Source organism: Anas platyrhynchos, chromosome 5 (genome assembly GCF_047663525.1).
Source record: "Anas platyrhynchos isolate ZD024472 breed Pekin duck chromosome 5, IASCAAS_PekinDuck_T2T, whole genome shotgun sequence".
NCBI lineage: Eukaryota > Metazoa > Chordata > Aves > Anseriformes > Anatidae > Anas > Anas platyrhynchos.
In genome coordinates this window covers 58,639,323-58,655,983 of record NC_092591.1, presented here as the reverse complement: position 1 = coordinate 58,655,983, position 16,661 = coordinate 58,639,323, and the positions used below count along the sequence as shown (strand labels likewise).

General features: G+C 59.6%; 1 protein-coding gene and 1 long non-coding RNA gene across 11 annotated transcripts in view; one reads left to right on the top strand and one right to left on the bottom strand.

The window, feature by feature from the left end:
* WT1 (WT1 transcription factor) overlaps positions 1 to 16,661 on the top strand; it is an 84,739-nt gene that overhangs the window by 44,957 nt on the left and 23,121 nt on the right. For 2 of the 10 annotated variants that reach the window (XM_072039232.1, XM_038180201.2), the window contains 5 exons: positions 260 to 327; positions 3,091 to 3,228; positions 8,992 to 9,114; positions 9,211 to 9,313; positions 13,978 to 14,055. In XM_072039232.1, coding sequence (XP_071895333.1) covers positions 13,994 to 14,055 — 62 coding nt within the window. In that variant the 5' untranslated portion in view covers positions 260 to 327; positions 3,091 to 3,228; positions 8,992 to 9,114; positions 9,211 to 9,313; positions 13,978 to 13,993. The other 8 variants (XM_072039231.1, XM_072039230.1, XM_072039233.1 and 5 more) reach the window with 7 other exon arrangements.
* Positions 2,828 to 4,601, bottom strand: LOC113843783 (uncharacterized). Its single transcript, XR_003497541.3, has 2 exons — positions 4,260 to 4,601; positions 2,828 to 3,831 (listed from the first exon to the last, which is right to left on the bottom strand). It is a non-coding gene; the product is annotated as an uncharacterized lncRNA (long non-coding RNA).

Here is a 16,661-nt window from a genome sequence, read left to right as displayed (position 1 = left end):
ATGCATGGTTAGTGGTTAGCAAAACATGTTCATGTGAAGTTTACTGGAGAAACTGGTAAGGAGCCACCATGTTCTGCATCCACCCTGTAACGCCCTGCAGCTGGGGGACCTGTGGCTGCTTGTGGTGTCAGCTACAAACAGCCTTCGCTTAGCCATGAGCTCCAGAAAGGCTGCCCTGTGTGCATGGGCACAGCAGGTTCACTTCGCTTGGCTCTTCCCCACCACTTCTGAATCTTTAAATGTCTGTTCTACATTTCAGGTATGCACCTGTATTTAAAGCCAGTATTGCAGGAGGCTGAGAATTGTTAGGATCTGTGCACGTAGCAGGTATTGTTTCTGCTTTTTCTTCTATATTACGACATTTAGAGTTAAGTAAGCCTTTATAGTGGGATTGGCATTCTACAACCAGGGAGAAATTAATTCCTTCGATCTCAGTCACCTTCATCTGTATAATGTGCTAAGCTTTGGAGGTTTTTTTTTGTTCATTCCCTCCAAAATTAATAATTTTAATGCCTTCGGAACTAATAGAGATAATGCAAAGACCTAAGTGTATTACCTAGCCCCTAGCGGCGCTCTCCGAGGGAGCCTCGGGCCCCGCTCCGCGGTGCCGGGGCGCTCCGCAGGTGCGGGGTCAGGCCCGGCTCGGCTCGGCTCGGCTCATCAACTGCACGTGCTCGGGGCTAATGCGGAACAAATTGAGACACATCCCCTCCGTAATTAGTTCCAGCGCTGCAAAGATTGACGGTAAAATAATGGCCCGAGCCCCGGCCACCCGCACCCGGCACCGGCTCTCCGGGCCGGCGGCGGGACCCGTAGCGGGACACCCGCCCGCGGGGGGCGCTGCGAGACGGCTCCGGGCGGCGCGGGGGCGGCCCCTTCCCTTCCTTGTCCTGTCCTGTCCTGCCCGGTCCCGCTCCGCTCCTTCCCTCCGCGCATCGGCGGAGCCGCCTTGCTGCCCCACGGGGGGAGGCGAGCGGGGCCGGGCGGTGTGCCACTGCCCCTCCGCCCCGGCGGGCCAAGCTCCCTGCTCCCCCGGTGCCCGAAGCCCCCGAGGGGCGCAGGATCGGGCCCGCGGTGCCGGGTTCCTGCCCCTCTCCCCCAGCCCGTCTGCGCTCCTGGAGATGGTCCGCAGCTTTGTTTCTGCTGCTTTTGGCACTTAAATAATCAAACTCTGATCGGCTCCCTGAGTGAAAGGAGACAGATCCCCCTGTGTGCCGAGAGCGGCTGGAACAGGATTGGAAGCGCTGGGGATTTATCTCTGTTTAAGCCAGTCTCCCCCAGCTTCTTACCGCGAGGGGATCGGTTATGGAGGTCAGCAAAGCGCAGCGAGAATTCCCGGCCCGCTAACCGCTTAGCACGGCAGGGAGCTGCTTCAGCGACGCTCAGTCCCCAGCAGGTTCCCCAGCCCGGGTTTCCCGGGATGGAGTGGGGCTCCCCGCAGAATAATCCTCGCCCGAGAAATACCTGTTGTTTGCTCTCATAGCGTCGGCCTTCGAGCACGGTCGAAGATGGACCGTTTGTCCGGAATTCCCATAGCTATGGAGTAGCTTGACAAATAACTCACCCCGATTGCTGCCCGGCAGAGGTTTGGGTCGGGTCGAGTTTGAAGGGGAAAGAGCGTAAAGTTCCTGCCCGCCTAGGCCGGGAGCCGGCAGAGCAGCCGCTGCTGCCCGGCGCTGCCCTCTCCCCGCTCCGTGCTTCGGCTTTGGCACCGAGGCCGGGCTGGGGACGGCCGGGAGTCCGGCTGCGGGGTGATTCACGCCAGAGGAAGACTGGGATCGGGGTCGGCGCCTCCGGGAGGACACGGGCGATGTTCCCCGGCCTGCCAGGGCGCCTCGGAGGGGACCGGCTGCCCCCGGGACCTGCCGCCGCCAGCGCTGCTGGCACGGGCCGCCGGTGTGTGGCTCCGGCTGGAAAAGTGCCCCTGCTCTGCAATGGGGCGGAGGTGTTATCCCTCCCGGATGCGGGTTGCAAGGAACTGGCTGCGGGAAGCGGCCCCGGCCGTTTGCCTAAAGCCTCCTGCCCTGCCCGGGGTAGGAGGGTCCGTGCTCCCCTTCTCGGGGTGCTCCGCTCCGCTCTGCCGAGGCTGGCCCGGCACATCCCCGGGGCTTGCTCGCCCGTGCCGGGCCGCTCTGTGCCTCGGCAGGCTGCCGTGCCCCTGCAGGAGGCAGGTGCCGGTGCCCGGCGCTGTGCCCGGCCGAGCTGGCGACCCCCGAGCCCCCCAGCCGTGCCCTGCTTTCCCCGCTCTCGCTGCGGGCTCTGCCGGGAGCCGCGGGGATGGCCAGGGGCACTTTTTGTTTCTGCGCTTGGCTGTCTCCTCTGGGGAATGAGAAAAAGGCGACGATGTGGAAGGACTTCGGCTACTCTTCTTCCTAGGTGGAAGAACGCAGTCCTAAGCGATGGAGAAAACGTTGTTCCTTCCCTTCGCGGGAGATTTAGCAAGCTAGGTGATTTCAAGAAAAGAGAAAAGCGCGCTAGCTAGAAAAATGTTCTGCTGCGGGAAGGACTTTCTGTTTGTGCTAAGTCTAGTTTTCACGTGAAATAAAATACTCTGCTTAGATTGACCAAAGGCTTGTATGTATGCATGTGTGTGTGTGTGCATATACTTCGTCGATTTTAGAGCCGGCGGTTAACGGGATGCCGCTTCTGCACCTTGCCCCCGTCCCCCGGGGGAGCCCGCGGGTGCGGGGAGGGCAGAACAGACGCGGGGGGCGGCAGGGCGAGCGAAGGGGAGCGCACTGCCCGCCCTACGTGTGGGGTGCAGCTACCGACCCCCTTCCGAGGTTGTTTTAGTTGTGTGCGTACTCGTAAAAAGCAGCGGAGCCTGTAAACTTAGACAGTCTTTAATATTGGCACGGATACTCTCCAAATCTTTCGCTGTTATATTACACGCGAATTCCTGTAACAACAAGGTTTATTGACACATCAAAACGGGTGATTTAAAAGCAATTTGTCCGAAGACGGTTTGTGAAAATTAAAACCGTTTCACCCATAACGAAACCCGACGGTTTTGGTTAAGCAGTTTAAAGAGAAAATGAAATTGCGCTTGGTTCCTCTAATAACGGGCCGCCTTAATTTATTCTGTTGCAGCTTTTACCGTCTGAATTTTAAGACGTCGTTTCGAGGTCGGCGATGCTCTGTGACAACCTTTAGCACCGCGGGGGAAAGGGAAGGTCGCGGCGTAAACTGCCACCGGGAAGCCAGCGGGCGCAATCCGTGCGGCGGCAGGTAAAGGCTCCGCGCCTCGGGGCTAAGCTTCAGCCTCCCCCTGGAGCCGCGGCAGGGACATTTGGGGGCCGGGGGCGGGGGCTGCGAGCCGCTGGCTGGGCGCTGGCCGATCCTCGGGCCCCGCAGCGGGCAGCGCCGGGAGCGGCACGGCCCGGGGCGCGCTGCTGCCGCTCCTCCTCCGCACGCTCCGCTTTGTGAGCGCGCTGCATCGAAATGCAGCCCCGAGGAGCTGCCCCACGCGTGCTCCTAGGAGCTAATGCTTCCCCCAGCGCGGCTGATTATTAATTAGTTGTTTCGAAGGGAGGAGAAGGGCAGGATCCCTCGTCCCGCGTTTGGTAAGAGCGGCTCACCGCGGGGGCGGCGGTGGGCCCGCGTCTGCCTCGGGTACCGGGACTTGCCCGGCCGAGGTGGGCACGGCGGCGTCCCGCGGGGGCTGCCTGCCTCGGCAGCCGCTCGGGGTGAGGGGAACGATCGTGGTCCCCCCGGCTGCCGGGGCCGTCCCAAAATCTGCCGTGCTTCACGGGGGGTGATGGATAAGGTGCCGTCGGGGGCTCTCCCAGCACCGCGGCCGGGATGCGTGCTGTGGAGCTGCTGTCCAGGAGGCTGGGGAGCGAAGGGAGAGTCCAGGTCTTCCCGGGAGCAGTGCCAGGTGAATTCCCCCAAAAGCACGTTAGTTGTGGCGCTGCGACCCCCCCCCCTACACACACACCTCCCCACCTGGCCAGCCGCTCCCTTCCCTCTCTCGCAGGGCAGCTTGGAGGGGCCAGCCCGGGGCGTGTTGCGGAGCGGGGCCGGGCGGCCAGCCCGCAGCAGCTCGGGGAGGCGCGGATTCCTCCCCCAGGGGGAGAGGCACCTGGAAAGACACTTTCCCCTCGCTGGGTCCGCCCGGCCCGGGCTGGGTCACTTCCCCTCGATCCTGCAAGGGCGGCGGCTTCTCCACGCGGTCCCCGGGGCCCGCGACCCCGCCGCCCTCGGGAGTCCCCCGGGCCACGCAGGGAGCTGGCAGGGGAAGTCGTCCAGCACGTACTTACTGGCCACCTGGATCCCTCTAACAGTCTCGCCAAGTCTCCTAAAGCGAAGGGATGTTAGGGTGAGATTTAGTGGCGCTTGCACCAGAGGAAGGGTGGGAGTGATGTGTAGGGGAGATATATTCTCCCCCGGTAACCTCTCCCCCTCCGTCCCCAGCTCGCGCGGCCCCCTCCCCCCCGTGCCTGGCCTGGCTCGGTGCAGCAGAGCGGGCTGTGGGCAGCCCCTCGGCGGAGGTTGTGTGAATGGAGGATCGGCGTGGCTGACTCCTCCTCCCCGGCAGCCGCCTCTATTTGAGCTTTGCAAAGTTGAGGGCGAGCAGGCATCCGAGGTGAGGCGTGCGAGGCGGCGGTGCCCCCACAACCCCCCCCCCCCCCCAAGCACGCGTACGCACGGACGGACGGACGGACGGACACACGGCCGGGCGGACACACAGCCACGCACGCACGCCGACCGCCCTGCGCTGCGAGCGGGCGCGACCCCGGAGGCGATCCTGGAGAACAACCTCGCCCTGTCGCTGCTGCCGGCTCCCGCAGGGCTGGACCCGGGGAGCTGCGTCGCGGAGCAAACCTCCCCCAAAGGGCTGAGCTCGCCGGCCTGGTGCCTGCAGCCGGAGCCGGCCTCCGGCTTGGCAGGCAGGGGCCAGGTGTCCTGGAACAAGTGCGGCCCGGCGGGAGACTGGCTGCCCGGCGGCAGGCAGAAGGTCTGCGAGCAGATGGGGTCCGACGTCCGAGACCTCAACGCGCTGCTGCCCTCCGTGCCCTCCCTGCCGGGCAACAGCAACTGCACCATGCCGGTGAGCAGCGCGGCGCAGTGGGCTCCCGTCCTGGACTTCCCCCCGGGGGCCTCCTACGGCTCGCTGGGGCCGCACTCCTTCATCAAGCAGGAGCCGAGCTGGAACGGGTCGGACCCGCACGAGGAGCAGTACCTGAGCGCTTTCACCGTCCACTTCTCCGGCCAGTTCACGGGCACGGCCGGGGCTTGCCGCTACGGGCCCTTCGGCGCCCCGCCGCCCAGCCAGCCGCCCTCCAGCCAGGCTAGGATGTTCCCCAACGGGCCCTACCTGCCCAACTGCTTGGAGAGCCAGCAAGCCATCCGCAACCAGGGTAAGGGCAGCGCTGCCGGGGGCCCCGGCCTCGGGGGCCGTCCCCGGGGGCACCCGCGTAGCCTCGCTGGATGCAAACGGCGGGCCCGGGCCGGGGTCGGCCGAACCGGCCCTGTCCGCTACCTCCCCGCCTGGCTCCGGGGAGCCGCGGGAGCCCCGAGCCGCTTCCCCGCACGCACCAGGCTTCCCTCCCCAGGCTTCGCTGGGCCGAGGCCGGCGTATCCCGAAGTGGACGCGGGTCCCCCGACAGATGCCGGCGGGAGGGCCGGGGGAGCCGTGCCCCGAGGCCGCGGCCCTCGGCCGTTCTGCTGCCTCTTGCCGGATTGACCTCGGGAGCGCCGAGTCCTCCCCAGGCCGGAGCTGCGCACGCAGGGGCGGCTTTTGGTTTCTTTTCAGCATCTCAGCTGTGCGGCGCCGCGCACCCCGCTCTGCCACCGCGCTGCCAAACTCGCGTGGGCTGCGGGGCCGGCTCGGGGCAGCTCCGCAGGAGGGACGGGGCTTATCGGCCACCTTTCCTTCTCCCCGCTGCTGCTGCTACCGCGCCGAGGGAGGCAGAGCCCGCAGAGCTTCGGGCCGTGCTTCCCGCTGCTCCCGCCGGCCCCGGAGCTGCGCGTCGTGGAGCTCCGGCCCCGCACTGCCCGGCCCGGGGCCGTGGGGCCGGGCCGAGGGGGATGGCCCCGGCGGGAGCCGGTCGCTTCGGGCTGTCCCTTTGCGCCCTGGCGGCCGGGGGGCGAGGGAGGAGGCCGAGGCCAGGCGGGAGCTCCGAGCGGCCCGGGGGGACGTTTACATCAAAGGGGAATCTCGGTCCCGCTGCCCCGGCCCCGCTGCCCCCGGCCCCTGCCCCTGCCGTCGACGAGCTGCGGGGCTGCGGCGTCGGAAAAGGCGGAGCGGAGCGGGGCGGCAGGGCCGCAGCCCGGCCGGCAGAGATGCGCAGCATCCCCGGGACCCGCAGGAGGCTCGGCCGCGCCGGGCGGGCGGCGAGTCCCGGGAGTGCCGTGCGGCGGTGCCAGCAGGTCTGGAAGTCGCGCGGAGCATCCTTTTGGTTTTGGTTTAGAGATCTGAAAGGATTTTAGAGGGCTTTTAAGCGCCGCGCAGAGGTAGTGACCAGGAGGGCGAGGGGATTAAAGCCGGCCCGTTTTTAAGCACCCCGAAGGGAAGCGGAGCGTCTAACGCACAAGACCGAGCAGGGCCGAGTGCGGGCAGCCCCCGCAGCCCCCAGCCCGCAATCTCCCTGGGACAGCGGCAGCCTGCGGGCTGCGGTCGCGCCCCGTTACGCAGGTGCGTGTGCCCGCGGAGCCGTGCCGGCGGCGGTACCTGGCTGCAGGGAGCTGCTCGCACCTCCCGGCCCGGCTCCCGTGCTCCGAAGTCCTGCGGGAGCCCGGGGGAAGGCGCGTCCCGGGGAGCGGGCGTTGCGGGGCGGCTGCCTCCCTCCGCTCGCCGCGGGGCAGCGCCGGGGCTCGGCCACCGCCACTGCAGCGCCATGCGGCCGGCTCCTCAGCAAGAGGGAATTCGGCAAAGGGTGTATGCTTTTTATTATTATTATTATTATTTTCCCTTGGTTGTTTTTATTTTTTTTTTCCGGGGATGGATGAAATGTTCTTGCTTTCGCTCTCCTCAAGGTTGAACTCTTGGTTTTCTAGCCGGTTCTTCCGACCGTGGGAAAGACGTTACCTTGGCTCTGCGATGACACTTCTGCCAAGTCTGGGGTGCGGTGTGGGGGTAGGGAGCCGAGGCTTTGAAACCTCTGCCCAATTTTCCTCTTCTCGTTCGCCTGTCTCTTTCATCCAGCTGGGCTCCTCCAACAACTGGATTCCTCCAGCGGGCCCCGTTCTCCAACAGATGTACAACTTTCAATTATTTTCAGCACATTTTAATCAGGCCTGGCTCTGATAATGCCCTAATTAAAGAGACCTCACTATCGGCAGCTCGGTTCAGAACTCAACTTTCTTATCACATTCCTGAAGCTTTGGGTCAGGCAACACCGGAAAATGTGGCCAAAACATCGGACTGCTCCGAGCTGAGTTTTGAAGGTCACCAAAAGTCTGCACCGGGCCAAAAGTAGCGTAGAAAGTGTCAGTGTTTTCTGAAAGATTTTTTTTTTTTTTACTATTTAAAAAAAAAAAAAAAAGAAAAGGAAAAGGGGAAAAGGGAGTTGAAGGTTGAGTCTCTACCCTGAGGGCTAAGGGAGGAGATAAGGAGCGAGAAACAGCTGTGGGATGGGAGTCCGTGAGGTACCGGCCTGTCAACGCTGCTTGCATCGCCGCGAAAGTCGCTCTGCTCTGCTCCTAGGGCAGGGGCATGGGTGATAGCCTGGGCTACGAGAGGGTGAGCCCGCTTCTGCCCCGGTCCCAGAGTGCTAGGGCCAGCTTAAGATCATCGCAAAGGTGAAGGTTACAAAGTCTTCAGGTTGTTTATTGTTGTTGTTTTGTTTGTTTGTTTTCTTTTGTTTTTGTTTTTCCTCCCCATCGCTCCCTTCATTTCTCCTGCGCAATTCCGCAGGTTAATTAAACCCTGTAATGTCGCAGGATAATAAATAATAAAACGGAGAAGCCACAATCGGCTGGCTCCCTTTGCTGCCTCCCCACTTCGGTGTCTCGGCAAAGCCCCTGTGGTTAGCTATCTGCGGCGGGCACAGCGCCGAGCACCCCCGTAGCAGCCAACGCAGCCGTATCCCGGCCCCCCGCTGCTGCCAGGCGGGGCTGCAGAGGATGCCCGTGCTGCAAGAAGCCGGCTGCGAGCGAGGAGCTAGCGCTTGTGCTTGGTTTGGGTTGTTTTCCCAGCCCGCGCTGGGCTTTTTGTTTTGGTTTGTTTTTTTGGAAGAGCAGCTCTCGGAGGAGCTCGGCTCTCGGGGTAAATGCTGACGAGCCGAGAAGCCTCTGAGATAATATTACTTTGTAATTACTTTTTTAGCTGAAGTTGTTTAGCCAGCTCCAAGTCATTAATGAAAGTTGGTGTCCAAGCACCTGATTTACGATTTCGTGTCGGCCCGGGGTCAGCAGAGGTGGTCTCTTTCCATCTGAATCTGCTCGGCGTAGGAAACAAAATAGGCTGTTTATTATTTTGGAGAGCAATTTTCGCTGAAAGGAGGAGTTTTATTTTTGCATGTAACATTCCGCCTCTTTATTGCAGACTCTTCAGAAAGCTGCTCTTAAAAAAGAGAGAGAGAGATTAAAGGGTAACTTCTAAATTGGAAACGGCAGAGGAGTACACAGAGCAGATGGGAATCTTCCTCTTTAATATGAGCAACAATTAATGAAAACATCCTTTTTATTACCGAAGCCGATCTGTTCTCTTTAAACACGACCGAGACTTCCGACTGTCCGCCCCTCGGAGCGGGCTGCCCGGCCCGCCTCTCCCGCGGGGCCGCCCCGCACCCCCCGGCTCCCCCCGCGCCCGCAGCCCCCCGAGTGCGGTCCCGGCGGGTACCGGGGAGCGCAGAGGAAGGGCAAAACCCTCGCCACGGCTTTTCCCCCGCCGTGCTCAGCAGCACCGGGGCGTGGAGCTGGGGCAGCCCGCGGCGGCGCCTCATGCTCGACGCCGGCGTGGAGCCGCCCTGCGGGAGGGAGGCTGGCGGCGAGCTCTGGGCCGGGCAGCCCGTGACCCCCCTAACCCCGCTGTGCTCTCTCCGGCAGGTTACGGCACCGTGGCTTTCGATGGGACTCCGAGCTACGGCCACACGCCGTCTCACCACGCCGCACAGTTTACAAACCACTCTTTCAAACACGAGGACCCCATCAGCCAGCAGACCTCGCTAGGTAATTCCAGGCGCCGCTGCCGGGGCCCGGCTCAGAGCCTGGGCTGCCCCAGCGCAGGGCGCGGCGGGGGCTAACTCTCTCCCCCTTCCTCTGCAGGGGACCAGCAGTACTCGGTGCCTCCCCCGGTCTACGGCTGTCACACCCCCACGGACAGCTGCACGGGCAGTCAGGCCCTGCTCCTCCGGACCCCCTACAACAGGTACCGCCGCCGGCAGGGAGCTGTGCCCGCCTGCCCTCCCCTCGGTTCGCGCGGGGTCTCTCCCTGGCGTGTCCTCCCAGCAGCTTTCTCTTTGCTGCGAGGAAACGAGTTCAGTTTTCCCCTTCTCTAAAAACAAAGCAAACAAACAAAAACACAACAAGACACACGTTAAAAAAGAAAAGGAAAAAAAGAGGCTGTCCCTCCAGCCTGGCCCCGCCGAGCTTTCCGGGGCTGGGTCCCCGTTCCGGGGAGAAGCTCTCTTGGCAGGTGCCAGCCGCCCGAGCGCAGCGGGCACACACCTGGGGCAGGGCTCGCTGGCGCCCAGGATTTGGGATTTGCTCCGGTGCGCTCTTCTACCGCCCGGGCCGAGAGGAGAGGCACGGGGCAGCCCGGCGGAGCCCTGCCCGGCGCCTGCCGCTGAGCATCCCGCGCTGCCCGAGGCCTCTGCTCCGGTCCTCGGGGTGCAGCCTGCGCTCGGCGCGGCTCGGCCACGTCTGGGGAAAGGCGGCGGCGGCCTGCCCGGCGCCGGGAGCCCCCGCTCCCGCTCCCCCCTATTGCCGGGAGGGCGCGGGAGTGCTCACCGGTGGGCAGCAGAGAGGGTCGGGCGGGCAGCGTGGGATGAGCGGCACGCAGACCAGGAGCCCTCCCGATGGCTCCCAGGAGTGGAGGGGACCGGCCTGCAGAGAGGTTGTTTTCTGAAAACGGGGCAATACAGCTATGGGGTTTCCTTGCCGGGAGAAAGGTGTATTGGAGCTTTGCTCTAAGCGCGAACTGGCCTTGCAAACAGAAGGGCCCGTTGCAAGAGCGGTTTCCCGTTTTCTTCCCTCTGCCGTGGGGGCTGGGCGCGCCTCTCGCAGTTTTACAACGTGTTTAGTGAGCAGAGAAGTTCCCCAAAATTTATTCTTCAACTTTTTGTGAACTTGGAGCCCGTCCCGTATCTTCGAGTTGCTAAGTAACTCTAGCACACAAAACAATATGCCTCTGCGAAGGAAGCCGCGAGCGGCTCCTCTTAGAGGCCGGTCATATCATCTCTGATTAATCAACACTGGACGCGGGACAACAAAATTCTGTCACTTCCAGAAGCCACTTCTCTAATGAACGTGAGTTGACGTCAAGGGAAGGAGGGAATGAGGTAATGAAGGAAGGAAAGAAGCCTATCCAGAGAGATTAGCCTGCAGAATAATTGGCGGGGAGAACTCCTGCGCCGAAGTGGCAGAGATTGCTCGCCTCGCAGGGAAATCTATAAATATGATTTGTGGGGAGGCGTCGGGAGGGCAGCTCCGAGCCGCCGCTCCGGGAGCGGGCCGGGCTCCGCCGGGCCCCGGGGCTCTGCCCCCGCTCCGCGCCTTGGCGCCGGCTCCCGGGGAGGCGAGGTGTAAGGGAAGGCCGCAGCTCCTCCCGAGAGCGGGACCCTCGCGGGGAGCCAGCGCCAAGCCTCTCCCGGCCTCTCCTTGGTTTCCCTAATTTCGGTTCTGGCGAAGGACCGTGGAAAGCCCGGCCCGGCGGTTACTTTCCTCGCCCATCCTCCAGAGCGGGCATTTTCGCACGCAGGGGAGCGATCCGACTCTGCTCCCCGGCAGGTTTGCTGCTGGCCTCGGTAGGGTACGGATTAAGCCCTTAAACCTCCCTGGAGCCAATACTGCTGTGCGTGGGGCGTGTAAATCAGGGCAGAACTTGCTGCAGCTGGAGGGAGAGCCCCTACAGTACAAGGCCCGCTCCGGCAGTTCAGCCTGAACAGGTGGGGGAGCTCGGGGACCCTCGTCCCCACCTCCACGTGTTCTGGGGAGGGAAGCCGGGGGAAAAGCGGTTTTCCCACTGCACGAGTGCTCTTCCTAGGAAGTGTTGTCAAGGGAAAGGGACGGCCGGTTACACTGCGAGACATTAGCCACGTTCCCAGCGGCCTGAAGACCAGCCGCGCTCTTTCTGTCCAAAACCACTTCAGCGGAGTCTCCTACTTGCTCCTAAGACCGCATTTATTCCGCGTCCCTTTGCGGAGCTCTGGTCTCTCCGCCTGGAGACCTTTCCGTTGTCTCCCTCCCCGAGGCAAATCATCCAGGGAGGCGAGAGCTCGAAGCGCTAGCCGAGAGATCGTAATTCTCGGGCTGGAAGCGAAAGCATCTCAGCAATCTCTTGCTCGCCGCTTGCTGCGCGGCCCGCCCCGCTGCCAGGGAGCGCTGCGGCCGGGGCCGGGCTGGGGCCGGGGCTGGGGCAGGAGCAGGAGCAGGGGCCGGGGCTGGCTGCAGCCGTGCCCCGCTGGCCGCAGGGCCTCGGGTGGCCGCCGCTGTCCAGTTCGTCACGGCGAGGATGTGAACTTTTCTACCTCGCGCTGTTTAATGTAGTAAACATGCCCGATGCTGAAAATTTACTGTGAGTCACACTTACAAAGACTTTAAAAGCGGAGGAGTCTCGGTTCAGATTATAGCTCTTTCTGCGCAGAGGTCAAGAACTCGGTAATACCGCGATGCAGGCCAAAACAAACTCTATATGATCTACTACTGGTTTCCTTTTAAGTTCCCTTTTTGCTCAGCTTTGACTTCCTTTTATTCCACTCCAACTTACATTAATCCCCGTTGTAGAAACGTTCCCCCCCCTTCCTCTCGTTTCTCTTTAAAAGCATCTCCGTAATGAAAATAAGTTATTTTTAGTGTCTTCTTTGCGGCCATTTGGAGGGCCGGCCGTTCAGATTGGAACCAAACAGGCACATCCCCAGAGACCCCGCTTTCCTTCTCATAACTCAAGGCTCATTCAAAGCCGAGCTGCTGAGCGGGGCCGTCAGGTCCGTGAGATCATCTTGTGGGGCTGTCAGTACCAAAGGGCGCAGATGGAGCTGCCCGTGTCCTGCTCTCCGTCACGCGTCAGACGCGAGACACCCGATCCTTCCCTCCGCGGTGCCCGCCGGCCCCCGGGCGACCCGCGGCCACCGCCGGGCTCCTGGGGGCGCGATCGCTGCGGGACGGCGGATCCGCGCCCCTCCCGGCCGCGCCCCAAGCCCCGACCCCTCTACCCGCAGCCTGGGGCAGGGGCCACGTCCCGGGACCGTGTCCTCGGGCTCCGCTCGCCCTCTGCCCGCCTGCTTCGCGCAGAGCCCGGGGCGGCTGCCTGCGGAGCGCAGGACTGCTGGCGGAGGTGCAAGGCGAGGGGCGAAGCGCGGCTGTAGAGTGGCGAGGGCAGGAGGGGGCTTTGGGGGCGGGGGTGTGGGCAGCGGGCCGGGGCTTCGCCCCGCTCGGCGGCTGCTCGGGGGCTCGTTCGGGGCGCTGTCACCCAGCCGCCGCATGCAGTACAGTGGCTGCGAGGTAGTGACAAGATGAATAAGTGTATTGCTTTATGAAAAAGCAAAGGAGGGGAAAAAGTGGATATTGTGGGGGAGGCTCTTATAAATGAACTGTCAAGAGAAAGAAAGTTAAAGGGAAATCTCCTGCTGTAAATGCATCGGGCGGGCACTTCTAATAAAAATCAGGGTCCTGGAGGAATTAATTACAGCAGCATTACAGGAAGAATTCATGGAATTGCAAAACGTAGTTGGCACAGACCAGCACGAGCTGCTATTGCAAATGGGGAAACTGCAGGAGATTTAACAATTCCTGAGCTGATATGCAGGACATTGTAGTAGCATAATAGCAGTGCAGACACACTAATGAATAATAGTGTCCAGTGATACTGACAAATGATATTACACATACTTCGAGATTGAAGTCACTTAATTTGTTTTTATATGCAAAAGCTTCCCACTGGAATCTGACTTTTGTAGGTTGCTTCTACCTGCCATGCGGGGAAAAAAAAAAAAAAAAAAAAAAGAGCGACTCCGCAGTCAGAGCGGTATCAGCCCACTTCCCAAGCCCCGCGGATTTGGGTGCGATCCATCACAGCAGACGCGCGTTTGTCGGGCATCCGTCACGGCGCCCGTTTGCGGGCCGGGGGGGGCCGCTCCGCTCTGCTCCTTGCCGAGCCCCCGGCACCCCGGGGCCGCGCTCCCTGCAGCACCCGCGTGTGCCGCGGCCCCGCGCCTTCCCAGCCCGCGGCCCCGAGCGCGGAGAGAGCCCGGCGCGCTCCCGTCGTGGGGTTAGTTTATCACTCAGCCACTCCATTTTTCTTCGGCTTGTCAAGCCCCTCTATGTAGTCCCATCCATCAGGAGCCACGATAGCTGTTTCGCTCCATTAACCACGTGAGCCTTCCCACTCCCGGTTAAAGCAGTTAACAGATTTGCCTTTTTTAAACAAATAATCCGCTTTGTTAGCCCACAGGTCTGCCTCTATTCGTTTCATTGATTTCAATGTGCCAATATCGGATGTGACTTTCCTGTAAGGAAAACTTTACCGATCTTTACAAACTTGTAGTCTTGCAGATTAAAAGAGACTTTTCACGGGCTCTTCTCTTCTCTTCTCTTCTCTTCTCTTCTCTTCTCTTCTCTTCTCTTCTCTTCTCTTCTCTTCTCTTCTCTTCTCTTCTCTTCTCTTCTCTTCTCTTCTCTTCTCTTCTCTTCTCTTCTCTTCTCTTCTCTTCTCTTCTCTTCTCTTCTCGACATCGATAACATGAATTCAGTAAGATAAATTAACTTCGTGCTGTTTTAACATTGAAAAACGTTGACAAAATGTTGCTATTTTGACGTATCGGTTTTCAATTGATCACAACGACGTGGTTCTAATTCTAGCTATTTTCGTAACAGTGACAATTTATACCAAATGACCTCCCAGCTTGAATGCATGACATGGAATCAAATGAACTTGGGCTCCACGCTGAAGGGGTAAGGCTCTTTTCTTCTTCTCCGACCTGTTCCCACTGTAGCTGCGTTTCCCGACGTGAATCCGGCCGCTAGCACGAAACGCTACGGGCTGGGCTGGCGGCGCAGCAGCCGCCCGTGCCCCCCAAAAAAGGCTCGTGCCACGGGGCCGGGAGCGCGAAGCCGCCCCCCGGTCCCGGTCCCGGTCCCGGCCCCGCTCGCCTCTGCCCGAGCCGTCGCCCCTCGCTGCCAGCCCTCTTCCCTTTCCCTCCCGCCGCCTCCCGGTTTCCTTCCTCCCGGCCATTGTCGCCCTCCCACCCGCCGGGAAGAGGCTCCGGCCCGCCTCCCCCGCGGGGCTTCCTGCCGCTGGGCGGGCAGGAAGGCCCCGAGGCGCCGCGGGGCCCCGCCGGGGTGGCGGCCACCGGGCGGGCAGCGAAGCACGAGGAGCGGGACATGGCTCTGCGACGGGCGGCAGGGTTCAACGATTGCCCCCCGGCGGGCAGCAGGCGGGGTGGGAGCCGCTGGGGTGCTGCTGGGGTGCCCCTCGCCCCATCTCCGACTGGTGCCGCGAGCAGAAGAGCCGCCCTGCGATGCGAGCCAAGAGAAAGCCAAGGCTGGGCTGCTCTGCTCTGAGCAGATGTTGGCTATGGAAATGCCCCTACCGAAGGTAGGTGTCACCAGCCCGCTTTGAGATGTTCTCGGTACCTAAGCATGTGCTAACACTCTCGAGTGAACAACAGGAGAAATCTAGAAAAGCCCACACAGACCTACACTTTCACATAGCCATCCGTACCAGTGGAAACCTTGTTCAATATGGACGTTGCCCATATTGCTCAATGCTGTAGTGTGATGAAGGAAAAAAATTGGACCTGCTTCTAGCTCATTCACAAGTGGTGTTTGAAGGTCAGATGGTAGCATAGTAAACTGTCTTGGAACAGCCCTACTATATTGAGTCCGAGGAGGTCTGTCAAGGAGATCCCTTGCGGTTAAGAAGATCCCCAAATCCCACAGTTGTGTACAGTTCTGTGTCTTTGCTGCTGATTCTTTCTTTTTAAAGGTTATTTCCTCTTTTTTTTTTTTTTTTCCATAAGCGTTTGTGATTTCCTCTTTAATCTGTACCCTTTAAAGATCAGTCATTGCAATATTAGACACTGTTTTGTCTCTTCTGAAGAAAATATCCTGCAAAATGGAGAAACACATCAACCTTGACTGAGGTCCAAGTTATTAAAGCAAGGAAGAGGTTATTCTTTGGGGAAGTCAGTGAAAAAAAAGACACAATAGAAATATTAAAGGAGTACTGAACAAAATAAATGGCTTTTTACTTGTCCAGGAGTCAGACTGTTAGCAGTGTAAAGTATGTGACCTAGGATGCTTGAAAGGGGAAAAAATAAAAAAAAAAAAAAGAGAGAAATCAAGATGAATGATCTATGGTAAAACAAAGCTGAAAGTTTTGGTATAGGCCAAGATTGTAGAATCTGTGGAAAATCAGTGCTAGACATAGCCTCATCTCTGGTAATATGAGCCAAAATAGTTATCTGTCTTTTCTGGCTGAGAGTTACAATACACAGTACCTCCAATCTCAGTTGCCATGAACATAAGGTATTCTTCCCAAGATTTACATCTTTAAAATATATGAACTGTTCATAAGCGATTCCCAGGCGTTTAGTATTTCAGATGCTTTTCTCGATCTTGTAATTTAAGAATTTTGGAATCGGTCTTTCTGTTGAAATGTGGAGCTTCCAGATTGTGTCCAATGCTGACAGTCCGTGTTTAGCTCCTTGCCTTGGGTTCTCCCCGGCACTTCTTCCTGGCTTAGCATGCATTGTAATAAGGAAGAAAACATTACTGGTAAGTTCTGCAAGTAGCTGGACAACTCCATGATTGTCTGAAGCTTAGGGGTCGTACACTTTGTACTTGACAGTGGACCACCAGTTCAGTAGCTTGTTCTTGGGGTTCATGTTCAGCATCAGTTTGATATACTGAAGGGAAGCTATTGCCATCTGTTTTAGGTAGGGTTAGTTAACAGCTTCTGTGCTAGAGCTGTCTAGCAGTTTCTCTGAAAGCATTCTGGGTTTAGCTGTTTACATTTTTGCCAATATCTGTTTGGTTAGCTGTAGAATTCTGATTAAAAGTTTGAAATTTGGCAACCAATACTTCAGGTGGTGAAAGCTGACAGCAACAATCATTCCTATTGACCTGTGAGAAGGGCAAGAAGTTTCTTTGTTTCTGTGGGTTCTGGTCTTTGAGTGCCTTCAGTAGGGGTAAGCATTAGGGCACAGAAGAAGGCACGGCCTGGGTGTCCAGACAAGGTGGGCGTTAAAAGGTATGGAACAGAGTGCCTGGCTGGGCATCGCTGTCTGGTGGAGAGGGGAACGTAAGGGGAGCAGAGGTCGTGTCTTCTGACGGAGCGTGGCAGTGTGAGAGACTGGCAGGTGAAGGGGAGAGAGGTGTGTATGGGGAAGCAGATAGAAAAGGCTGCAGCTAACCTAGTCCAGAACATGGAGTAGGTTCCTAAAAGTTGAGTTCTAGATGTTCCTACTTGCTGGCAAGCCAAAAGGAAGTCTCATAGTCCAAAATAAGCTTCTCTCTGCAAGGTGTTGTCAGTAGAGAAGATGACAACCCACTGCTGC